The sequence below is a fragment of the Callorhinus ursinus genome, unplaced genomic scaffold, assembly GCF_003265705.2.
Source record: "Callorhinus ursinus isolate GAN/ISIS: 27379988/994484 unplaced genomic scaffold, GSC_fseal_2.0 scaffold70, whole genome shotgun sequence".
In the NCBI taxonomy this organism is placed as follows: Eukaryota; Metazoa; Chordata; class Mammalia; order Carnivora; family Otariidae; genus Callorhinus; species Callorhinus ursinus.
The window spans coordinates 2,784,026-2,809,517 of record NW_027397132.1 but is presented as its reverse complement, the minus strand read 5'-3'; the positions used below and the strand labels follow the sequence as shown (position 1 = coordinate 2,809,517).

At 54.3% G+C, this 25,492-nt stretch overlaps 1 protein-coding gene across 7 annotated transcripts in view; it reads right to left on the bottom strand.

Moving 5' to 3' along the window:
- RADIL (Rap associating with DIL domain) overlaps nucleotides 1-25,492 on the bottom strand; it is an 87,883-nt gene that overhangs the window by 54,867 nt on the left and 7,524 nt on the right. For 5 of the 7 annotated variants that reach the window (XM_073886251.1, XM_073886257.1, XM_073886253.1 and 2 more), the window contains exon 3: nucleotides 3,548-4,146. In XM_073886251.1, coding sequence (XP_073742352.1) covers nucleotides 3,548-4,146 — 599 coding nt within the window. Of the gene's footprint in view, nucleotides 1-3,547; nucleotides 4,147-4,232; nucleotides 4,658-5,307; nucleotides 6,056-8,053; nucleotides 8,183-25,492 lie in introns of those variants that run through there. The other 2 variants (XM_073886256.1, XM_073886255.1) reach the window with 2 other exon arrangements.

Genomic DNA, 25,492 nt, shown 5'->3' with positions numbered 1-25,492 from the left:
GAAAGGCATCCACGGGCAGAAAAAGCAGCTCTGCATATCACCCTTAAGACACTGGGCTTTCGGGGCGCCTGGGTGGCTCAGTTGGTTAAGCGACTGCCTTCGGCTCAGGTCATGATCCCAGGGTCCTGGGATCAAGCCCCGCATCTGGCTCCCTGCTCGGCGGGAAGCCTGCTTCTCCCTCTCCCACTCCCCCTGCTTGTGTTCCCTCTCTCACTGTCTCTCTCTCTCTCTCTCTCTCTCTCTCTCTCTCTCTCTGTCAATTAAATAAATAAATAAAATCTTTAAAAAAAAAAAAAAGACACTGGGCTTTCAAGGTACCCAAGTTCCTCAGGGAGCCACGAGAGAGACTATGGCCTGAGGATCAGGAAGGCACGTGACCACTGGCCCCAGTGGTGAAGCACTGGTGTGGCCAACAAACTAAGCTCAGGCCACCAGGTCCAAATTGGTGGTTCCCAATCCAGGGCAAATTTGCCCCCAGGGACACCCACCAATGCCCAGGGACATTTTTGGTTGCCACAGTGAGTAGGGGTGTTGCTAGCAGCTAGCAGGCAGAGGCCTGGAACTGCTAACTACCCTCCAACGTACAGGTCGGCCCTCGCAGCACACCATGGGCCTGAAACGTCAGTGAGGCCAAGCTTCAGAAATCTAGGCTAAATACACTCTTCTGTCCTGGAGACACAAACGAACCTTCTCTCTTGCCCTTCCCAAGCTGCTGATAAAGACATGGCCCAGCTGTCACCCCTCCCCAAAGCACACAGAAGAGATTACTGTCTACATGTCAGTGACAGGACCCAGAGCCCTGTCTATGCGCCCGATCCTAAACACCAGCCTTCTGGGAATATGTGAGTAGGAGAGGCCTTCCCGCCCCACCTACGCCAGCCGCCTCTCTCCCAGAGCAGATGCACAGTATCTGGATACTCAGGAAACCCGGGGGAAGCGGGCAGCTGTGAAAAGACTGTTTACGGAAACAAAACCCTAAGTGCCTGAGTGCAATACTATGGGTGCATAACAGTGGTCCACACGGTTAAGGAGAGCCTCCAGGAAGCATCCAGCACACGTTCTTTCACACCTTGATACAGAGGGGACCCCCATGAGTCTGCAGGAAGAAGGGCCTGGGGTGGGTTCCTTGCACCCACTCCCAGCTGCTCCCCAGCTCCAAAGAGCAGCCAGGATGCACGCCCTGGGCGCTGGCTACGGCTCACTCTGAAACCAGGACTAGTGAGCCCCGACTCACAGCCCGGCATGAAGTCACGTGCACACACACGTGCACACTGCGCGCGCACACACACACACACGTGCACACTGCACACACGCGTGCACACTGCGCACACACACGTGCACACTGCACACACTGATGCATGCACACGCACACAGTGGCACACACAGATGCATGCACACGCCACACCACACATGACACACACACAGGCACGTGTACGCGCGCACGCAGGCAGTCCCTTCCCTTTTCCAGCACTTTCCGCAGATGAGGTAGACTACTGGCTCAGGGCAAGCTCGCCCGCTCTTTGGGGGAAGGAGGAGGACAGAGCAGCGTGGAGCACCATCCGGCAGCGGTGGGAGGGGGGCGGGGATGCCAAGCAGGAGACACCGGGCAAAGTCTTCCCGAGCCGGCAGACCAACAAGCTTGAGATTCTTTCTCATTATCTGACTTGGCACAGAATCATCAACACACACACAGAACACTCGGTTCAGCAACTTGGGGTGAGCTCAGACAACCCACAGCCTGCGCAGGCCTCACCATCTTGACCGTCACGGGCAAAGGGGGACAGCACGGTCACGATGCCCGGGAGTGCCCAGACCGCACCCCAAGGGAAGGCCAGCAGTGAAGGCCGTCTCCCCTGGGTCCAGGAGGCCTGCTTCGGGCAGGTAACACAACCCACTTCCAGCCCAGAGAAGTGTGTCAGTGAGACTGGTCCCATTCAATAGACTCTTTATTTGAAAGATTTTGCAAAACCAACACCAAGCTGAATAGGCTGTGGGCAATGGGGCCTTCTCTTGCCTCGACTAAGGCACCTTTACGACTAACGTAAAAGGAAGACCATCTACAAGGGGCTAGTGAACAGGAGACAAAGTCCCATGTCCTGCAGATGGCATCTGGCCCCCGGTCCCCCACCAGCCATCACCTGTGCAACACAGAGCAAGCTTTCCAAGGCCTTGGCCAGGTACCCACAGCACAATGACCCCTATGCCTTTGCCCTCCACTCAGCAGAGAAATGACCAGGAGACGAATGCCACTGCAGCCCCTCAGCAGGTCTGCCTGTCCTCGTGGGACCAGACAACAAACCAAAGCCTGAGCCTGCAGAGTGGGGGTGCTTGGGGTGCTGGTCCAGGGAGGCTTGGAAACAACAAAACCAACTACACCTGGGCCTGCTTTTGATTATCATCGTGTGCCAGCAGCTCCCAAGCCATCAGTGATAACTGCCCCCGTCAGAAGGACCCCCAGCTCCATCCTCAGCACAGTTCTGCCTAGGAGCACAGAGAACAAACTGCTTACCACATAGAGGAAACGTTAATAATACACAACTATGACTCCCTGCGCATCTGCCAAGCACCATGCTTAGTGCTTTACCCTATCACTAACGCCCACGACACTGAAGTCATGCCCCCATTCTCCAGATCAGGAAACCGAGGCCACAAGCAGTGAATTGATTTGCCTAAGGTAAAAGAGGGCTGCTGCTGCTTAATGTCAGCCGTGGCCCGTCTAGACTGTGAGACTCAGAGGTCCCCATCAGGCCTGAGTAACCCCAGCCCCTGGGAGACCCACCGATCCCCCCCGCTCATCTCCACATGCTGAAGATATAAAGCAGGCCCCAGAGCAGAAGCAAAGCTAGAGACAATGAGCATTTGCAACACCTCGGGGACACACACAACAGGTCAGGAGTGCTCAAGGCCCCTTTCAACCCCGGGGATCATGAAATCAAATGACAACTCAGGGCTACATAGGACAAGTCCCTTTTTTGCATAAAGCCACCATTTTCTCCAGGAAATTAAGAAAAAGTCAAATATGATTTGAGATACATTTAAGAGTCCTTTGGCATTTGAAGAAAATTACTGTTTATGGCATTTACCTATTAAGAGAATCAACCTTCCACCAAGTGAACAATAGGCAGACACAGAGCAGTGGCCCACAGGCCTCCAACTGCCCCAGGCCCCCACAAACCCATGCACACCCGATGCACCCCATCACCTCTGGAGACCCGACTTCCTCCCTTGTCCTTTCACTGCCTGTCCCTGAGACTCCGGACTTCTGTAACGCACCTGCCACCCGCACTGACACAGAGCACATGGTGCGCACGGCTCTGTGCACCCAAGCACCTGACTGCAAGACTAAAGCACCAGCACGCGTCCTGCAATGGAGACGAACTGCAGTCTCCACGGCAGCTTGGATTAAAGCAGGAAATTTAAGAAGTCCTCAAACGTGTGACAGAGCAAACATACCTTCCTGAGTTTTCCCCAAACGGACCCCTGAGCCTCTGGCTTTCAGTTCTCCCCCGCCAGCCCCCACTCTCCCTGAGGTGTCTCCCCTCCTCACCTGCGGTCATGGTGTCCACGTCCTTGGCCGCCAGCTCTGCCACGTCTGACTTCTTTCTTAGCTCAAACCTCCGGGACAAGCCTTCTCGAGGTTTCCATAACTCCTGGATCAAGAGGGGCTTCTCGTTATCCCCAAAGACCCGAAAGCATTCAGCCTGCCAGTGCTGCCCCGAGTCACCGGCCTGGCCCACCACGTCACACAGCACGTACTGGCTGGCACACTCGGGGCTCAGGGCATAGCGCTCCAGGGCCTCCTTCACCAGCTCCTGGGCGCTGGACATGCCGGTGGCCAGGACGCTCTTGTAGTGGGTTCCCGTGCAGACGCTGTCCCCAAACACCTTCAGGACCCCAGGGGCCGAGAGCTGGGTGGAGAGTTCTGCAGGGTCGTCGCTGGCGCCCAGGCTAGAGAAGGTGGCATCCAGGTCACGGTACTTGTAGCTCAGCGTCCGGGACAGCATGTTGGACAGCAGCTGGCTCTGCCGCTTCAGCTTGCTCTTGGTGGGTGGAGACATGATGAAGTGGGTCCCATAAAACATGGTGGGTCTGTCGTCATGGACAAGGACTGAGGGCTCTGGCCAATGGCACAGAAAAGGCTGTGTCCTGGGAGAAAAACATAACGGTGGGTTAGCATCACCATCATGAGTGGCAAGAGCAAACAAGGCTCAAGTGAATTCTGGCAGACTTACTAGGCCATCCAGGGCCGTGTCCCAACACAGCCAGCAACCTCTGGCTAGCGCCACCAGAGCACCTGAGTCAGAATATGACTGAAGCCAGCAGGGGCCGCAGGAGACAAAGCCAGTTCGAATGGCCTGAAACACCCTTCAAGAAACGCCATTACCAGGAAGCACGAAGAGGTCACCAAGAGGTAAGACCCGCTTGGCCGCAGGGTTCTGACTTCTATGGAAAGCCAGGCACATGCGCCCCATACGGCACACGGCCAAGAAACAGTGGCGGCGGGCGTGCGGATGAGCATACTTGCCTAGCAGGATCGCGACAGGCCCGGTTCTGTGGGAGGCAGCCCACAGAGGGCAGCAAGCCTGATCTCCTTAAGCTCAGCCTCTCCTACACCACAGCCTCTAATACGGGAAATCAATCACAAGCACCAATGGATCTAGGAAAACAGGCAAAGTCACAGACACGTTAACAGAGTGATCAGATGCTCAGAACACAGATTCCCCCAAAACGCGGCTCCTCGATGACTGGTCCTGGCTTGGAGGAGCTGCTTCTCTGGGAAAGCAGCTCTACAATGTCCACGCAACCACAATGGACACAAAAGGGCTCTTCCAGGACCAGTGGAGGCATGACTGGAATGTATGCATTCCACCCACCGCATCCTGCCTGGTATTCAGGCCCGGGCCAGGCCAGGGAAGCAATCTTGCTGGGGAAATTAGAAAACAGCTCTGGGACGCTTTGGTGTGTCATAAAATCATAATTCTAATGCACCTAGAGCTTGAAGGACTTGGGATTCTACAGAGACAGTTTACCAGGTTCCCCCCTCTCCCCACCCAGGCACTGTGGGAGCAGGAAGACAGTCTCTGCTTCATAAACACCAAAGCTTTGCAACGAGCCTGGGACACTGAAAAACCGTACCCATCTCCCAACTACCCTACTCCCAACCTCTGTGCTCATGCCCTCGCCAAAGACAACAGCAGACAGACTGACCAAGAAAAGTCTACTCTCTCAAGGCTCTGGAAACAGTGGCCCAGGTCCCAGTGAGTATAGCAGTGGTCACCTGCCTCTGTGACAAATGTCAGCACTCACTCAGCTGGAGTCAGCGTCCTCAGTCCTGACCCACTCCTGGCTCCACGGGCACTGGAAAGGCCTTTCTGGAAGTGAAGCTGTGTGCTTAGGGCAGGAGAAAGTCACTGAGGAGCACCCCCAAACAAAAGGACCACACTGACCCACAAGGTGGACATGTGCTTGCGCCTCTTGCTAGCCGTCCACTAGGCTTCCGTCACATTCTCTAAGTCCCTCACTCCGTCCAGGGCTGTTGGGAAGAAGTGTGGAAGCAGACCCACCATTTAACTCCTTTAGAACCAGCCTGGGTCTGTCAGCCACCATACATCCTCAGAGAAGCCCAAACTCTTCAAAATGCTTCTGACAGCTTCTTGCACCAAAGATGAGGTTCCAAAAACTGATGCCTGCCACTTGGAGGTGGGCGGGGGACACTGCAGTTCTACAGTCTATCGTTTGTGCCTTCCCCCAGCAAAGCTCTTTATTACACACCAGCTTCCTGAAGACTGGAGCTCGCTCAAAGCAGTTAGTGTCCTAAGCAGAACAAGCATTTGGGGCTCTCTCTGGCCTCCATGAATCGGGCTAGAATGGCTTCATTTCTTTCCCCCTGAGGAATGTACGACCTGTCTCCTTGTGAAATCCTAAGGAGGCCAGAGCTGGCCATGGCCTCCCCACACGGGCCTGTCAAACACAACTGAAGCGTTTCGGCTAGTACCTGCATGCCCAGTTTGCACACTACACCAGCAGCCCATTCCCACACTAGCCTTCCGCGAGTTACACAACCTGCCTCTCAGGACAACCCGGCTCAGAAGCCTCTGGGCCAGCACCTTCTCAAAGGACCTGAACCCTCCACAGACGCTCTGCTTACCCGGCCGCCTCCTTCAAGCACAGGCCGCAGGGTCTCAGCCCAAACCCATAGTGGCCCAGAGGCTTGGAAGCTGCTGCCTTTCGAGAAGATGTCTGAATGTGAACTTAAATATGATGCCATAAGCTGAGAGAAAGGCTCCCAGATACAGCGTAGAAGGGAACTGCTATTCTGTGCCTGGCACGGGGTCCAGGTTCTGTAAGGTCTGAAGCATATACAACTCTGCCTTAATAAACAAGAAATAGAAACGGACACAGCTGCTGGATCCCTCCCCGGGGCCTCAGAAGTGAGCTCCCCTCCCTTCTCTTCAGCAGGATTCCAAGGCAAAGTTCGCAAAATCACATCAAGAGCAGAGAAAATGTAGGACAGACTGTGATCTTTTCTCTTCGGGAGCTCCTTCTTAAGCCCCAAGAAGTCCAGGCAAACACAGACCCTGGTCTGTGTGGTCTCTCTAGTCAGGAAGCCTCTCTCTCCCCATGGTCACTCTCTCTATGGCCATCTGCAGAGAACAGCCCCCGACAGCGGCCACGTGTTCCCTCGTCAGCGCCCTTCGCAAGTGCAAAACGCAGAGGACGACCTATTTGTCCCACCGTGCCGCCTGACAATCCCCAGCAAGGGCAAGAGCGCAGGCACACCCTCCAGAGTGGGGTGCGCCCTGGGTAACCCGATCCGGGTTTTGGAGGCATGACCTGTCTTTCCCTTTGCTGCCCACTCCTCTTCTCTTTCACACAAATATTTGGGGAAACAGGCCCAAGAGTGTAGGACACTTGCTGTTGCTTCTCTTGGGCAATGTTTTTCTCTTGTTCTCCAGGAAGAATCCAATTTCTGATGAAAACAAGCTCAAGTCACACCAGTGAGCGCAATGAGCGAGGTCAGTGCCGGGCTGAAGAAATGGGTGGAGGCACATGGCCGGCCCAACACTGCAATGTGGAACTCATTAGAATTTCCACCAGGACAGGGAAGCAAGAGGGTAGACTCTCTCAGGCTCTGCTTTCTCCCCACCGTCCATAAATCCTACCTTGACAGCTCTAGCCAGAGCAGTGCTTTCAAATACAGAAATAATTTAATCAGATGTAATTCTGACATGCTATCCTCTCCAGAGGGTACTTTTTCCACCAATGGGATTAAGGACTGGCTCCTCTCTGGAATGCACAAGAGGTGCTAACTGGAGACACCTGTAATCACCCTTGACTTGCAAATTCTTTTGGGCAATTCAGATTAACCAAACACTTAACAAGGTGTGGGGGGCGGGGAGGCGTTGCTGAGCAGGCGGGTCTGCAGCCCCCGTCCCACCACGGTCCCACCAACCGGCTCCCCGATGGGAAATAAGCCAGTTTCTTCCGCGGGGCCCCCAGGAGCTCCAGCTCAGCATCTGTTTTCTTAGATGCAGTATTTGCCGAGGGGCTGGGGGTGGTACAGAAATAGCTGGGAGACAATGCTTTCAGCTGGCACACGAGTGGGGAACGCGCCGCTGTGTGAGCAGGAAAACCAGGACCGGCTGTGGCCGACGGGGGGGGATGTCACGCCGACCCTGGAGGCAGGGCGCTGACACCCGTGCCCTGCTCCCCCGCAGCGCCCGCGCTGCCAGATCCCCTCGAAGGAACCACCAGGGAGACTGAAGCCCTGGGGGGCCCTGCAGTGGGGGGCCAGACTCCCGCGTCTCAGGGAACGGTGGTCGAAGCTCGCCCCGATTCGGGTCCCGACCCCCCACCCCCCCGCCACGGCCCAGGGCCGCGCCCGGGGCCCGACAGTGACCGGTCTCCATGGCAACCGGACAAGCCCGGCCGGAACGGCCCGGAGATGCCCCGTGAGGGCCCCGTTGCCCTAGCGCGCGCCCCACGGCCTCCCAGCCGGCCGGCTCTGCGCCCCGGGGCCCCGGACGCCGCTCCTCGCGCACCCCGCACTCACCTCCGGCACAGTTCGCCGCCGCCGCGGTCCCGCGCGGCTCCCACACAGCCGTTAGCCCACGCCCGCGCCCGCGCCCCGCGCCCCGCGCGTGGCGCGGCGCCTCCTGCCGGCAGCCCAACGGACGGGGCGGGGCCTTGCGGGGGCGGGGCCTGCCTGGCGGGGCGGGGCCTCCTCTCGGCCACCTGACAGAGGGGTGGGGCCTGGTGGGCGGGGCCGGCGGGGCGGGGCCTTCCCCTGCCGACCACCTAATGGACGAGGATAAGGCCTCGAGGGGGTGGAGCCTCGAGGGAGGGGCGGAGCTGATGAGGAGTTGGGCTGAGCGCCAGCGCCACCTGCCGGCCAATTAATGGGCGTGGGCGTGGCCTCGAGCATAGGGGCGGGGTCTCCGGGGAGGGCGGGGCTGGCTGCCAGAGAGGCGAATAAGCAGCCCACCCCTGTCTGCAGCTCAAGGGATAGGGCCTCTGAAGGAGAGGCGGGGTTTTATGCTAAGCTCAGGTTCACCACTTGCTGGCCTGAGGTTCTGGGGGGACCGGTGGGCTGTTTTGTCCCCACTTTCTAGTCCCCCAATGAACAGGCCCAGAAAAAGGAGAGAGAAAGGTAAAGCAAACGCCTACCAAAAAGGGGACAACTCCAATATAATGAACATCTAAGACCCTGAAAGTGTCCCTCCTCCCCTACAACTGTCCCCCACCCAGCAGCCAGAGTTTTAAATGACAAATCGAATCATGGCACTTCTGCTTAAAACGATGCAAAACGGGGCCAGGTCAGCTCCAGAGCTCTGCCCCAACGGCAGAGGGTAAGGTGTTTTAACAGAAGCTCGTGTCCTTAGAACTCTGGCACCAGTCCTCCCGCTGGAGAAAGACTCGTCCCTTTGTCCACACCTGGAGGATTCACGCGGTCTTGGATGTAGATGCAGAATTCTGCCCCTGGCAGTGAACCTTTTTGTTGACAGCTCACTATTGGGGTAGAAAGTCTTATAATAGTGACTCCATATAGGCAAGAGGAAAGGGGGGACAGTCATTAATGGACCACCTACTGTATCACCTCACTCAGAGCTCACATTGACTCTTGGGAGGCAGATGTTGTTGCTTCCACTTTTCAGATGAAGAGAAAAATGTTCAGAGAGACCAGACAGAGGTAGAGCCAAGAACTGAGGCTGGGACTGTGTGATTGTATAATACCCTTTACAGGACCCCCCACGTACACACGGGAACGTTTATAGGACTCCCCACAAACCTCCCCAACCTTGACCCTCAAAAGGCAAATATCAGGGCTGGAAGGAGAACCTGGGGTTAGTTCTGTGTTCTCCTCCTACAGTACTTCTCACCATGACCCAGGCCCTGCACCCCTCTTCAACAGGGGTTGGCAAACGATGGCCTGTGAACTACTGTTTTTGTAAACAAGGTTTTATTGAAACACAGCTACACCCACTTATGTATTGTCTATAGCCATTTTCCTGCAACAGATACTTTACAGCCTGGAATAACCTAAAGTAAATATTACCATCTGGTTCTGTACAGGAGTTTGCTGGCCCCTGTTCTTCAGGATCTAGTAATGTCAACTATACGGCATTACTGCACTGTTTCACACATCTGGATCTTGGCTCAGGCCTTGGAACACCTTTCTCAACTGTATTCGTTTTCAAGAACTGCCACGGCAAAACACCACACACTGGGCGGCTGGAACTGCAGACATTTATTCTCTCACAGTCTGGAGGCTAGAGGACCAAGATCAAGGTGTCAGCAGGGTTGATTTCTCCTGAGGCCTCTGTCTTTGGCCTGCAGACGCTGCCCTCTCCCTGCTTCCTCACGTGGACATCCCTCTGGTCTGTGTCCTAATCTTCTGTTACAAGGACACCAGTCATAGTGGATTAGCGCCCACCCCAATGACCTCGTTTTACCTTAATCGCCTCTTAAAGGCCCCACCTGCAAATACAGTCGCATTCTGAGGCACTGGGGGTCAGCGCTTCAATCTATGAATTTTAGAGGGACACAGTTCAGCCCTAACACTCATCTTCATCACTCTTCCAATCCCCGCTGGCCAATCCCCACTCTTCCTTTAAGACTCCAATTTGGTGTTCTTTATGGGGTAGCCGACCCCCAGCGGGCCCTCCAGCCTCAGCAGCCTTCAGACAATGCTGCCCTGACCAACATGCTGACTGTATCCCATGAGGGACTCCGAACCAGACCCACCCAGCAGAGCTGCTCCCAAATTCCCAACCCTCAGAAACCGCGGGATGATAAATGTTTCTTATTGATTTAACCCACTGAGTTTGGGGGCCGTTTGTTATGCAGCAATAGACAGCTAATACGCCTTATCCAGGAAGGGCTCTCTGCCCTCCAGACTTGGATCTGCACCCCTCCCCTGTGCTCCCACGGGTTCACATTATATCAAACTATGTTCCTTAGATGCAAATCCTCGGCCTATGCTCCTCCATGACTCCCCCTTGCACTTAGAATAAGGCAGGGCTCAAACCCTGCCCAGCTGGCCTGCTGATCGTTCCAATGCCCCCTCCATCCCAGCGCACCACCTGCACGGAACTTCTGTTCTGAAACGCACTAGGCTCATCCCCTCCTCTGAAACCTTTCCCCTTGCTGTCTCCTCTTCCCAAAATGTTCCTCCTCTTGTGTCTGGATGCTGGCACTTTCCCCTCTTTAAAAGTCAGCTCCACTACCATCTCCAGACCATTCTCTCGACGGCCACCCCTGTGGCCCTTCTCTATCTCATTACCTGTTTTATTTAACTCATAGGCGCTTATCATTATTTGTGGGTGTATTTGCTGGAGTATTTAACACCCAGTGGGGTTTGTGTCCTGTAAAGGCAGGCACCTCATTTGCCTTTTTTACTGCTAGACTGGGCGCCTACAGGTGCTCAATAAATACTGGTTAAATGAGTAAACAAAGGAATGAATAGATTTCCATCCGTCGCCTTCTCATCCCCTCAGCTGGAAGCTTATCAAGGGCAACCACTGAATCTTATTCATCTGCGCCAGGCCCATGGGCAGGTGGGCGAAACAAGTTTTTGAGCGGCAAGGGTGAACGTCTTTGGAAATCCACGGAATAAAACGGAGTGTTGAGCTGCCCTCCGTGGCCACCAGAGGGCGGCAGAGTCCCGGGACGCCCTCAAGGAAAGGGGCAAAGGAGCCCAAAGAAAAAGCATCTGGTGAAGGTCAAAGCGCAGGGTTCCCAAGAGATGACCTGTCTAGGGGCAGAAAGACTGGGCTCCTGGGGGGACCAGCAGAGAGGAAGGACAAGTGTCAGCAGGCACACGCACAGCCTTAGATCCTGGCATTTCTGTCCTGCGATCCCATTCTCGATGAGCTCAGCACCACAACCCATACAGAGCCGCACTCGGGTTTGGCCATTCCTTGTTAACTCATCAGCCAAAACTCAGTGACTGTTGTTTTTCTCGCCGTGTCATATATTGAGCAACTTCCAATCAACAGGTGTCGTACCTCCTGGCACTGGGAACGTATGGGGTACCGGACTATAGAGAAAAGATATTTGATATTTTTCCGTTTAAAGTTGATATGTCTATTCTGATGTCAATATCTAGTAGGCATCTGGATCTGCAGCTCAGGTAAGATGTTGCATTGGAAAACGCTGATTCCAAGCACAGAGATGGGAAGTGAAGCCAGGAGTAGTAGGCCTGTTCAGTTGAAACAAGCAAAGGGTTCCGTGCCGTTAAAATGGATGATGTCAATTCACTTGACTCTTGAGTGCTTGGTCTGTTCTACAGAACCTGAACCACATTTGCTTGATTGTCAAAGATTTTAGTCCAGGTGGGACTTGAGAAATCATCTACCCCCCGTGGTTAATAAACTATTCAGGTGGGGAAGGCTCTGGAAACTCTAACCCCAGTCTTGGGACTGGGGAACATGTTGAAAAGCTGTATTTCAAACCAAGTAGGAGTTAGGATCAAATATGACCATGTGATATGATCACAACATAAAATCACAAACATGAGCACAGGTGGCCTCAAGAAACACATGGCTGAAACCAAATATGTTTGGCTGAGTCTGACATTTCATTTTTTGTTTACTTGATTTGATGCCTGTGAGCATTTCTTATAGAAAGTGCCATTTGGTTTATGATGTAGGTGTGAGAAAAATAATTAAGATTGAGAAAATACGATGCAGTAACCTTTTTGAAATGAGAATTGGGAACACGTGGTCATTTTTCAAATTGGGGTGAAAGAGCTTGGTCCAGCTGGAGATCTTTCTATCACCCAAGGAAAGACATGTGTGAGAGCCCTTAAACTAATTCAGTGTCTACCCCGAACCCACAAGAGGCTAATGGACTTGCCCAAGAACACAAAATTTTAATAATACCATCACTTCTCCATTGTCAAACACATTCAAGAGAGGTGAAGTGGAATAGATCGGGAATATTAACGGTGATTACTTCCGGATGATGGAGTTTAAGGCAGTTGCCAAAGACAGCCCTATCAATACGTCCGCATCCCACACACCCTTCTCCCACTGTAACTTGGACTCTCCTCCATCAGGTGATGGGGAGGAGGTCTGCCTTCCCTGCCCCTCCCCTTTTTTTTCCTGCAAGGACTTTTTAGCTGTGTCAACTGTAGAACATAGCCGAAGTGAAGACTTCCAGGGCTAGGTCATAAAAGACATCATGTCTCCTACCTGGCTCTTTCTTTCTCTTGGGACCCAGCTGCCCTGTTGTAAAGGGAAGCCCAGACCAATGGGGAAGTCACTTGGGTGTGTATTAAGATGTCTTTGCTTTTGATGTTTTCATATCTGGGCCCTTATACCAACCGTGGGAAGACTGCCCCTCCCAGGGGTAGCCAATCTCTGGAGACAGTAAACCACCCACCTGTAAGGCATATCTTTCATATGCAAAACAACCAGTCTGGAGACCAGCCTTCCCCACCTTCTGTATTTGGCTCACATACTCCAGACCAATACTCCCCTGTCCTCATCACCCCAGGACCAAGTGCCACACAACGAGGGACAGCCCCCCTATGCCCCAGAGCCTGCGGAAATTCCTCCAACTAGCTACTCCTAAATCTGCTAATCCTAAATCTCATCTGTTCCCTCCCTCAGAAGCCACAATAAACCTAATACCCATGTTTTCCCCCTTGCTCTCTGCCCCCTGACCCTAGATCTTCCCCGGGTGGCCCCGTGTGGCATCCCGTGCCCCCTCCCCCTGGGAACTGTGAAGGACAAACTATCTTTTTCAGGTCAGTCATCTCCTGATCTCTCGGCCTTACCATCCCGGAATAATAAAATCTACATTTTGAAACAGGATCTGGGTTTGGCCATTTGGGCCTGTGTGCCCCACCGGACTTGTGAGTGAATGTGCCTTTGGACGATCTTCACGGCCAGCCCTCACATCCTCAGGCTGAGGCCCAGACTCTGAATTCCCGACTGACAGAAGCCATGAGAGACGCCGATGATTATTGCTGTTTGAAGCCACTATATTTTAGGGTCCTTTGTTTTGCAGCAAGAGACAGCTAATGCAGGGTTTTTCATTTACTTTATGCTTTTCCAAACACTCCAAATCTTCTACAGTGAACAGAGACTGCTTTGATAAAAAGAAGGAACAGATGTTATTTTTTTAATAGCATTTTTTTTTGTTTTAAAGATTTTATTTGAGAGAGAGAGCACGCGCGTGAGTGCACAAGCCAAGGGGAGGGGCAGAGGGAGAAACAGACTCTCCGCTGAGCAGGGAGCCGGACCCAGGACTCGACGCCAGGACCCTGGGATCATGACCTGAGCCGAAGGCAGACGCTTAACCGACTGAGCCACCCCGGTGCCCCTGGGCAGATGTTATTTTTAAAAAGACAGCTGGACAAGAGGGAGGCATCTTGAATTTTTATTTTTTTAAGTTCTTCTATTCCACCGCAAACAGTAACATACACCGGCAGGATTTTTCCTCTTCGCTACAAATGTTGATCAAAGGTTGTGTTAATACAAAAAAAAAGCAATTTCACAAACAGAGAGGGTCCAATACCAGCAGGACATTTTTGAAAAGGCATGCCACAGATACCAGTCTCCAACACTCTCGATGCCATATACGTCTAGGAAAACAAGTGTGAAAGGCAGTCACAGTTCCTGCTCCCAGCCCCCCACCCCCAAGAAAGGGCTTCACAAGCAACAGGAGTGGAAAGATTCCTAGTGAAACCCGGCGTTGTAAACAGGACTGACAGGCCATTTGTGCCGCGGGGATCAGGGCCCGAAATTTGAAATTGCTTCTGGAGGCACGACAGCTCTTGCAAAGCTGGGTCCACTCATTTTTCAATCAGATCCACTGCCTCCCTCCTTCCCAGCCCCGCCTGAATTCACGCTGACCGACATTCCCGAGGTCTCTATGACCGTCCTGCCCCCAAGACCCCCCAGAACCTGGGACCATCACCAAGACAAGAGACCCAAAAATCGGGTCTTGTATTCCTCTCAAGTGGGGTCAGTGTTCTGAGCAGCCAGATCCTTGGAAGCTCCTAACTTCTTTCTCCTTAACGGTCCCCACTTGGGCACCCAAGTTCCCGAGGTCTGGCCCCATGCGGACCCCCGCCAATCACGCCACTAGGGACTAAGTACCTAGTACCAACGCCCATGCCTTCCCAGGACAGAACCACCTAGAACAATTTCCAGAGCTGACGGTTCAGGCCCACTCGCGGCGCATAAGAGTAATTTAGCGGGTTGCAACCAGCAACTTGAGAAGAAGACGAAGGGTAGGACGGATAGGGCAGGGTAGGAAACACCCCAGGGCATCATCCCCCAAGTAGGTCCTGTTTCAGCGATGGACGTGTGAACTGGAATCACAGTGTAAAATGCTTTTCTTATGATGGGTATTGATCAAAAAGGTTTCGAAAACACTGACGTCTGGAATAAATGGAGGACAGCGGACCCACGCAGCCTGCAGCCTGATCCCCACGATGGGGCAGGCAGATCCCATAAGGTACAGGTGAGCCTCCCGTTATGGGCCGCAGCTGGGATGCGGGACCCCCCCCCCACCGCCCAACGCCACAACGAGGGTACAGGAGGGTTTGAGAGCCCATCACGAGGCCAGCTTTGCAGAGAGAAGGTGTAAGGACACCGACGGGCTGAGGTTGTGTGGGCCGAGAGACTCCACGCAGACCTGGGATAACCAGCCATGGCTTCACCCCACTGCCCACTGGGCCCCAGTGACGAAGGGTCGCCCGACAGGTCAGGGCTCAATGGCTGCCAGGCCCCAGGGGAGGCATTGGGCTCCAGTGTGCTGACTCCCCGGAGAGTGTCCCAGCCCTGGCCAGTTCCCAAAGGCAGGAGCAGAGAACACCTGCTTTTCATCCTCAGGCTTCTCAGGGCTCAGGCAAAACTGACTGAGAGCAGGAACCTAGCCGCCAAAGGATGGCGTTCCTCAAGTCAGGAGAATGGTGCCCTGGAAGGACATTAAGGAGATCTTCATCCCCTGCCCCAGAGCTCAGCTCTCAGGGAGAGAGACAGCAGAAGGGGGAGGGTGTGACACCCAAGGGCCGTGACTTGGGTTCCAGCCGTGCCCTGCACCATGGACGACCTTGGGCAAGTCTCGCGGCTGCTCCAAACAGCCTCAGTTTCCCTGTCTTGCCGGTTTTGCCGGAGAACTATATAAGAATGTGAATGTGTACACATTCAGAACAGTGTGTATATTGCCTGTTACGCTGATAAAGAGGGGATGGGATGCAGAGAGGTGTACCCAGGCTGCAGCACGCTGGTAAAATAGCTCTCCAAAAATAGTAAGCTCTGATCTGTAGCCTTTGCTGATTCCCATGGTGTCAACATTCCCGCCGAGGCCAATCTCACACCGCTCATGCTTTAACGACTTGCCCGCCCCGAGATATTTAACCACTGGTCTCCAGGATGCCATAAGCACGCAGAGCACCCCGACACCTCCACGACTTCCCAACTCCCACAGTCAGCGGACAGCGTCGGACGGCATCCCGTAGGCCCGAGCAACCATGCTGCGGGTAGCAACTCCTCCCAGGCCTGCCACCTCCCTCTTCTGCTCCCCACTACCAACCAGACCACCTGCAGAACAGCTCCGTGCTCCCCTCCCTCCTCCACAGCTCAAGCCCCATGCTACTCCAAATCTCCCAGAAAAACCAGCTCTTGGGCAGTGCCCAGGCATAGGACCCACTTGGGGCAGAGTCAAACCCACTACAGACTTGGGTTGGGAAAAACCAGCCCGGGAGCCTCCTACTAGCACTCCAGCTTGCCCTCTGATGTTCAGACTTGCCAAGAGTAAAGGCCAGGGCAGTGTCCACGCGGGCCACGGTTGGGAACTTGCCCGGCCCTGGACGCAAAGGGCCAACACATCCACGAGGCTCCCTAGCCACACCTTCCCAACCTCAGAAGAGGAGGAGACCAAGCTCCCCCTGCTCCCCCCGCCAAATGTGTGCGGAGCACCAACTAAGCGCTGGTACGGAGCACCAACTAAGCGCTGGTACGGAGCTGGGCACTGAGCGCGGTCAGTGGACGTGCTGCGCCTGCCTGAACTGGGTGTCCCGGAGCGGTGCTCACACCCGTCCTGCCACGTCTCCAGGTTCGGCTAAAATGGGCTAAAATGAGGAGTGTTGGGCTGGGATCTCGACCCCTCGCTCGGCATTCGTGCCCCGCTGTAAAACAGAGGGAAAAGTCCAGATCAGTGATTCTGCACAACGTTGGTCTCCCAAGGTCCTTCTGGGGGCTCGCAAGGTGAAGCGGTTTTCATAATAACACTATAACATTGTCCTGCCTTCAGGCAAAGGTTTCCAGAGACTACAGAACAGATGATTGTTCCATGCTCACGAAAACACAAGTAGGGGAGTCCTGAGGGCTTCTGCTAAGCCAGACGTTCAAGAGATTTCCAAGAACATGAAACCATGAAACCATGCCACTCCTCCTCCTAAGCCTCTTTTTGTTTGGAAAAATATAGTTATTTTTAATAGAAAAATATGTTACTGATGTTAATGTGTAAAGAGTTTATCTTTGCGTGATTTAATAGGTACTTTCAAATACTCTCAGTTTTAGTCTCTACTATGATGAATGTTAATATTAGATATAGCCCATAAACAAAAGTTCTTTGGTGTCCTCAATAGTTTTTAAGGGTACGAAGGGGTTCCACGACCCAAAAAAGGTTTGAGAAACACTGATCTACTAGCGTTGTCCGATGTAACTTTCTGGGAGGTGAGGACTGTCTTTATCTGTGCTGTCCAAAAAGGTAGCCTCTGGCCACATGTGGCTATTGGGCCCTTAAAATGCGTCTAGTACCGGTGAGGCACTGAGTTTTTATTTTTATTTATTTTTATTGCCTTAGCCACCTGCACCTAATAGCTACCATAGGGACAGCACTCCCTTACTCGGTAGCTGGTGTTTCCCAGCCCATTTGGGATTCCTTTATTTTCCCCACGTTATCCATCAGAGGAGTCTGTGCATGGAGGAGGGTCTCAGTGTTGCTCTAGGGAGGAGCTGAGTCTACAGCCCTCTGCTCCCCCAGGGGACCTCACCACAAACTGGGGAAGGGTCCGCTGTGCTGAGTCAAGCCAGCCCAGCCCACCCATCTGGGCTTTGTGCCCATCCCTGACATGCACAGTCTGGAAACGGATCAGCAGCGACAATCAGCCGAGCAAGACCACCAGCTCCTTTTACGGCTGACCAGATGGAAGCCCAGAGAGGGTAAGTAATCTGCCCCAAGTCACACAGCAAGTGGGAAGCTCAAGTGCATCACATCCACAAGTGGAAAACAAGGCCATGAGGGAGGTCTGGCACTTCCTCCCTGCCAGACCCGGAGGCCCCACACCACCTGAGCCACCGGGCTGTGAGAGAGGGTGCAGGCTGCACATTCTGTCACTGGAAGGGGCAGGAGTGGCCACGGTGCCCGGGGAAAGAGAGGGGTGTTGGTGGGGAAGGCACCGGCCCCAGCTCTCCCCGGCTCTGGGCCCCAGGCATGTCACTCCTCTGCTCTCACCCCCACCCTCTGGGTACAAAACTGAGCTGTCCCACCCCTTCTGCCTCGTGTTCAAGGTCTTGCTGCTCAGGCTCCCAGTCTTGCACATCACACCTCAAGTAAGTCAACCATAAAGGCCAATGGCTCTGGGACCTACAGATTCCTGCCAGCCACCCGTGTACAGGCAGGGTGTACCGCCGGGACCTGGGGCTTGGAGCCCTTTACAGGAAATCCGGTTCCTGTGCTGGGCATTGTAGCCTCAGGCCAGAGAATGTCCTGGGAGTACGCCCGGGGATGGGGGCAGCACCACTCCTCCCAGCCACCCTGCCACTAGGAACCATACGGCTACACATTCTCCCAAATAAGCATCTTTTGAAAGCCTGAGTGGGAGTTTCTGCCAGTGTTTCCAACACTGGCCTAAACATGGGGCTAGCGAACGAAGCTTCAGACCTTCGGTATAAGCGTTCAGAGCACACGGACCAGCTGAAGCAAAAACCTGGAGCCCACCAGCATGTCAACTGCTCCTATCCACAGGCTGGGAACCCTAAAATGGACTTGCCAGCATTTTAGGGAGCAGACAGTGGAGTGGGGGAGGGCCCGCGGCTGCCACTTACTAGCTGTGTGCCCTCGGATGAGTTACTTAACCTCTCTGAGCCTTAGTCTCCACATCAGTAAAATGGGATCATACCTACCTCGTAGAGTGCCTGTAAAGACAACATAAACCACAGGGCCTGGCACAGAGCTTATGAAACGTTAGGGGCAAAAAAAAAGAAAAAGAAAAAGGAAACAAAAAAGAAAGATTAGGAACAGAGCCCAATTTCAGGAATGGCCTGTGTAGAAACACAGGCTGCTGAAGGGTATTAATATTGTGAATCTAGGAAACGAAGTAAGAAAGAGCCCAAAGCAAGACCATTGGTTAGGTACCCCGCCCCTGAACGCGAGTCTGTCCTCTGGAATCTGACTCGAGAACCCCATCACTAACATGCAGGGTATGGCCTCAAAGTAGGTGAGCTCCAGAGTGGGGCTTCCAGAAACGGTGTCCAGACTCCAGAGTGCCACCCTGACCTACTGGCTCAGCAGCAGTCCTAGGTGGGTGGCAGCTGGCATCTGGGGTTCAGCAAACCCCTGCAGAGGTTCCGTGGCCAAACCCTAGGGAGCTGAGGGTCTTGCGTGCTGGCTTGCGTAGGGCTGGAGCCGGAGCGGGTGGGCCTGGCTCCAGGTCCCAGACCCCACAGACGGAGTGTCGGGCAGCTCAGGGCCCCTTCAGAGCTGGCGTGTTCTCCCGGCTCAGGCTCCCGGGCATCCCTGGCCAGCTCTGTGAGGGGCACAGGCGGGAAGCAGTGGGGCAATGGTGTGCCAGGTGGGCCTGTGCGGGCTTTCGAGGGCCCGACATGAGCATCCCCTCCCAAGACATCTTCAGTGATGTCACCCTGGTGGCTTGAAATCGGCCATGGGTGCACTGACACATGGAAATCAGCAAATGCTATACACCCGTGTTTTGTTTTTGAACTCATTAAAAACGTTCAGCCCATGGGCGCCTGGGTGGCTCAGTCGTTAAGCGCCTGCCTTCAGCTCAGGTCATGATCCCAGGGTCCTGGGATCGAGTCCCACATCGGGCTCCCTGCTCAGCAGGAAGCCTGCTTCTCCCTCTCCCACTCCCCCTGCTTGTGTTCCTGCTCTCGCTGTCTCTCTCTGTCAAATAAATAGATAGAATCTTTAAAAAAAACAAAAACAAAAAACCGTTCAGCCCAGCATTCCTCCCTGGAGGACAGACGTGGGGGCAGTGGGTGTCCTTGGAAACAGGCGATCTGGCCGTGGAACCTGACACTTGGAGATTAGATAGTCCTGGCTTCAAAGCTTGGCTTTGCTGGTTAGATGCTGGGTGCCCTCGGGGAAGTCGCCAAACCTCTCTGTGCTCTGGCTTCCTGCTCTGTAAGCTCAGCTAATGATCCTTACCCTGCAGAGGACAGGGTGTCAATCAACGGGCAGAGCATCTAGGAAGCTCTAGCACAGAGACCCGCGCGCCATACCTGTGAGTGTACGTGTCAGCATACTCACGTGGGACCGGCTGCTGGGACGGCCATAGGTTCTTTCAGGACCCCGCGATGTGGTTCCCAGAACCCACCTTTCAGCATCTGGTTGCACAGTGTCGGGGGGCAAAGGTGACAAGTGCCTTCTTGACTAAGTCACTAGGTTCATTTCCCAGACCTCTGAACTCTACCTGCCCCTCTCAGCACCTGAGCTGCCCTCTCCCCGCTTCTTCCCAATGGGGGCCTGACTCCAAATGCAGGGGCTCAGCCCGGCTGTGGGAAAACATTCGGGGCACCGCAGCGTTTGCAGACAAATACAGAAAAGAGAGCCTGGTGCCCTGAAAACCCAGGACGGCAGCATCCTCGGGAAGCCCTGCACATCACCCCACTGTGCGGGGCCCCCACCCACCAGCAGCCTGGCTTTAGGCCCTCTGTCTAGGCCCCCTCGCAACTCCCATCCCCCCCCCGCCCCTACCCAGAGCTTTCCTAGGATTCTTCCCAGCCTGAGCCCGATGCTGATGGGGAGAAGGACGCTCAGCCCTGCTCCCACCATATGTGCAATTTCCAATCAAGAGAAAAAGGCAGCTCTGGTCTGTGATGTTGGCTTAAAGCCCCCTGGCCTGAGAGGCTGCTGGCCCTGCGGACAGCCCTCGGCAAGCTCCACTCAGGGCCGGTCCAGGAAATCCTGCCATCTGGCCGGCAGGTCCATCCACCAGCAAGCGCACCTGCTTTGGCTGGGCAAGGGACTCGGTAAGCAGGGTGTCACCCCCAGGCCGGCCGAGCAGTGGGAGCCTCCTGAACCTGCCTTCGTGCGCACTTCTCACCAGCTCCCACCCCTCGCCCCAGCCTAGCTGCACCCGCCTAACTCAGGAGCACCTGCTAAAGAGCCTGGAGTGTCAAAGAGGCCTGCCGACCTCCTCCCTGGCTCCCTGGGGCATGACAGCCTCTTTGCCGGATTGTTCTAGCATGTGACAGCCTCAAAGGTGGCCAGGAAGAGGGAGCTGACATCTGAGTTCCCAGTGCCCTGCCCTCTCCACCCCACACGCCCAGTGCGCAGACTAGAATGCTTACCCACAGGAGGAACTGGCCTGAGGAACGTCTTTTCCTTCCCTGCACTGCTGGTGACACACTTTGGAAGAGGTCCAGGGCCTAGGTTTGGGTGAAATGGAATGCTGGGAAACTCACTTTCACAATGATGCTGAGGAAGAGAAAGGGTTCATGGGAAACATTCTAAATTGGACCAAGGGGAAGGAATGTGGTCAAGGCCCTACAGAACAGTGTCCTCACCAGCCTGTCCACAGTCGGAAATTCTACCATTAGTGATTCACTCCTTTGGCTAGCATAGCTGACGCTTCTGGAAGAGCGTCGTCTTCATTATCAAAGGCTGCTTCCGAAGCGGGCAGCCAAGGGAGCTAATCAGAATACCAGGCTGGGTATTTCACATTCGGTACCTTACCGAATCTTTAAGCAACCTTGCAAGCTGCTGCCTTGTTATCCCCATCTTATAGTGGAGGACACTGAGGTTAAGGAACTGGCCCAAGCCCTCACAAACAGAAGCAGCCATATTTGATGTCAAGTCCAGCAAGACAGATCTCCTCCCTTAAACAGCTCCTGGGGTGGGGGGCAGGTGCAAGGACCAGGGTGACGAAGGACAGAGCTCTGAGCCTCGGTGCAGGTAAGCACGGGGGGTGGCGGGAAGCAGGCGGGAGCCCCTAGGAAGGCCAGAAATCCCTCAATACTGATGCCTGAGCAGGGCTTCGGAGGATAAGCAGGAATAAGATGGGTGGATGAGGGGGTGAACTGGCACCTCCAAAGGGGTGGGGCATAAAGGGGCAGGCTGCCTTGGGGAAAATGCAAGATCAACTAGCCAAAAAAAGGAGGGGGCAGGAGGCAATCCAGGTGTCACATGAGGAGCTCAGCTCCAGAACCCCTAAAGAAGTCCCAGGTCAGTGTCCCCAGGCTGCCCAGCCCTCGTCCTATAACAGGGCCTTGTCCCATCAGCACCTCAATGACACGACCTTCATGGACAGCACCTCAGCACGGTGCTGGTGCCGTGCTCTGGGAGATTCTTGACCGGCTTCCAAGAGCAAACATGAAACCCCTACCCCTGCCTCAGGCCCAGGCAGAGATCACTGTTGCTGTGTCCCTGTACCACCCCCATCACCGGCAAGCCCCTCCCTAAGGGGGCTCTCCCCGACAAAGCTTCCTCGCCCCACCCCAACCTCCAACCCCGACCTCAAATGATGGTGGGCAGACCAGATGAAGGCAGCCTGCAGAGGCTGGGAGTGCCAGTGTAGACAGACACACACACACACACACACACACACACACACACACACACACACACGGCAAGAGGACAAAGTCTACCCCCAAAGCATCTGCCAGCTCAGAACCCACCTGTCTGAGGAATGTGTCTGATGATTTAATACTGGCTTCGGTACATGGGATTCCAGATGCTGGAACCCTGAAATACCTTGGAATGCACTAGAACTAAGCAGAAGGCATCCTTTCTTGGCCCAGCCAACTCTGGTTGGGATAGCCATAGGCTGAGGCCTGTCTACCTTGAGAGATGCTCGATTCAGAGATTACCAGATTCCTGTGCAGCTCAGGAGCTGGATCCCCTCCCCAGTAAATGTCCAAGTGGCAGCTACAGAGGGGCCTGCCCAGGCCTGGGGGGATGCTATGAGGACAGGTCCCTGGAAGCCTTGTCATGGGCTACTAGGGACTTCAGAGGTGGGGGTATCCCAACACTGGAGACGCTCTGCCCAGATCCCTATCAAACTAGCGAGGCCTTCCCTCTGGGGCTCATCCTGAGGAGCCTCCCAGGGCTGCTGACTGGCACCAAGCGAGAATCCGAATGTTGGCATCACAAGCACAAGCCCTAAATCTGGAGCAGGTGAGCAAGTCCCCAGGATCTGCTTGCCCCCCCGAATGAATGGCTCTAATAATGTCTCTGGATTTTTGCAGCAGAAGAAATGACCAAGTAACTGCTTCCCCAACCCCCACCACTCACTCACTCCTCTGTACTGAGAACCAGCTATGGTGGAGCAAAAGGCCAGGGGCTGCTCAGGCTGTCTGCCTCAGTCTCCCTTCATTGCCCCCCAGACAGCCTGCTCTAGGAGTTTCCCCAGTAGGGACAGGTGTCATGTCAGGAGATAAGCAGGCTCCCCCACACAGTCTGGCTGTGATCCCACTGCAGAGCACATCAGACAGGAAAGGCTAAGGGGTGCCATCGTGAGTGCTGAATTGACAGGTCGTGGCTGCCCAGAGCACCTCCTGAAGAAGAATCCTGATTCTGCACCATGCTGCAGTTGATTGGTGATGTCTGCTACGGTCACGGATATACACCGTCCCTGATCTACAGGCTGGGTGACTTTCCCTGAACAGGGCACAATTCCCCAGCCAGGACTTTGGTAGCAGAGGAGGCCCTGGCCAGCAGGATACAAACAATCCCCTGACTCCCTAATAGCGTTCTGAGGGCCTTAAAGAGTGCATATGGGCCCAGGGTCCCCCAATCTGCCAGGACAGTGTCTGCTCCCTTTTCTGAGGACATTAACGTTGGTTGTATTAGGAAACACTTGCCTAGGATAGAAACACGTTACAGGGTTAATTTCTCCTCTGTCAAAATGACTAAGGGCTTTCTTTCTCACCTGGGACCCAAAGGACATTCTGGCCTCGGACCCATCCAAAGCTCTGCCCGTGGACACGCAGACGGGCCTGGGCGCTGTGCTCTGGACCAAAGTTCACAGAAACACTTTTCCTGATGCTCTGCCCCGTGCAGTCTGGGCCACCTCATTTGGACACCTTGGCCTGCAGGGTGCTGGGCAGATAGAGGTACCTCCAGATGGCATAGTAGTGGGTGCCAGCGCCAAAGGCCACAAAGAGATGCCAGATGGCGTGAGCAAAGGGGATCCTGCCGTCACTCTTGAAGAACACCATGCCCAAGCAGTAGAAGACCCCTCCGGTCATCAGCTCCCAGATGCCCTCGGTGTTGGGCTGTCGGCAAGGACAAGGGTAAGGCACAGGTCAGAGGAGCAGCCAGCAAGGCTGGGAGCCCCCCGCCATTCCCCCACCACCCCAAAACGAAAAGAGACATGGATGGCGAGCCAGCCCGGATTCCCAGGTAGGAGGTCTCGACACGTGTTGTCTGTTCTCCCCAAATTGATTCTCAAATGTTGCTCATTTCTACCAAAATCTCAAAGACTACTTTCTAGCTTGTCTTTTCTAAAAACACATCTGACCGTGTACCCCAAAGAAGCAAAAGCAGGGACCTGGACAGATCCTGGTACATCCAGGGTCACAATGGCCACAATGTGGGAGCAACGCATATGTCCGTGGATGGATGAATGGATAAACAAAATTGTTGTTCGTGGGATTTCATGCCATGGAACCTTACTCGGTTAAAAAGGAAGGAAATTCTGGCACCTGCTCCAACACGGATGAACCTGGAGGACACGGTGTTGAGTGAAGGGAGCCAGGCACAGAAGGACAAGTACTGCAGGATCCCATGCATACAAGGTCCCCAGAGTCCATTGAATCCATAGAGACAGAAAGTAGGTTACCAGGGGCTGGGGGAGGGGGAGCAGGGAGTTTGCGTTTCACGGGGACAGAGGTTCAGTTTGGGACGATGAGAAAGTTCTGGAGATGGCTGGTGGCGACCCCTGCACGAAAATGTGAACATGCTCCCTGCCACTCAACTATAGATTTAAAAGGTTTAAAAATCGTAAGTCTTGTGTACACTGTATCACAATTTTTTTAAAAGTAATACATGTCCAGGGTGAAGAATTTTAGAGAAACCCAACAAAAAACGTTAAGAAAAAAGGAGTCGTCCTAGCCATCAGAGACAAGCACTTATTAACCCGAGTGGGTTGGTGGTTAAAGGGAATGGCAGAGACTGAGCGCAAAGAACCTGCCACACCATCGCCCCATCTCCCCGGGTCCTCTTGTATACATGTTACAGGCTACCACTGTTAACAGTATCCTTCCAGAAACGTTCTCCCCCACGTGCAACACGGGATACGCATGCACTTCATAGTAGGTACTATGCACAGGAACTGATCATTCCAGACAAAGGGGCTCACGCCATCCCCACCATGCTGCAACTCCATGTTGGGTTAACTGCTCTGTGGGGGACCAGACTGCATCCCACAGCCACCACCAGCTCCTGAATAGCTACAAACCTCCAGCTCCTGAATAGCTACATAGTATTTCATCGTCCCTGTGGACACTGATTCCCTCAGTCCTGGAGAGCATCATACTGGAGTATTAATGACACAGTAACAGCTTTAGGAATACCTAGTGCCTCCTCGCACCTGCTCGCACCTCGCCTAGTGCCTTCTCGCACCTGCTCGCACCTCGGAGCCTTCACAACCACCTTATGAGGCAGGCATGACTGCATGTGGCGGTCATGGAGACGTGCCCACGGCACATGCTAAGTGAGGAAAGCACGTTGCAGAGCTGGACGTTTTGTGTGACCTCGTTTTTGTAGAAGAACAAACAAGTCCGTA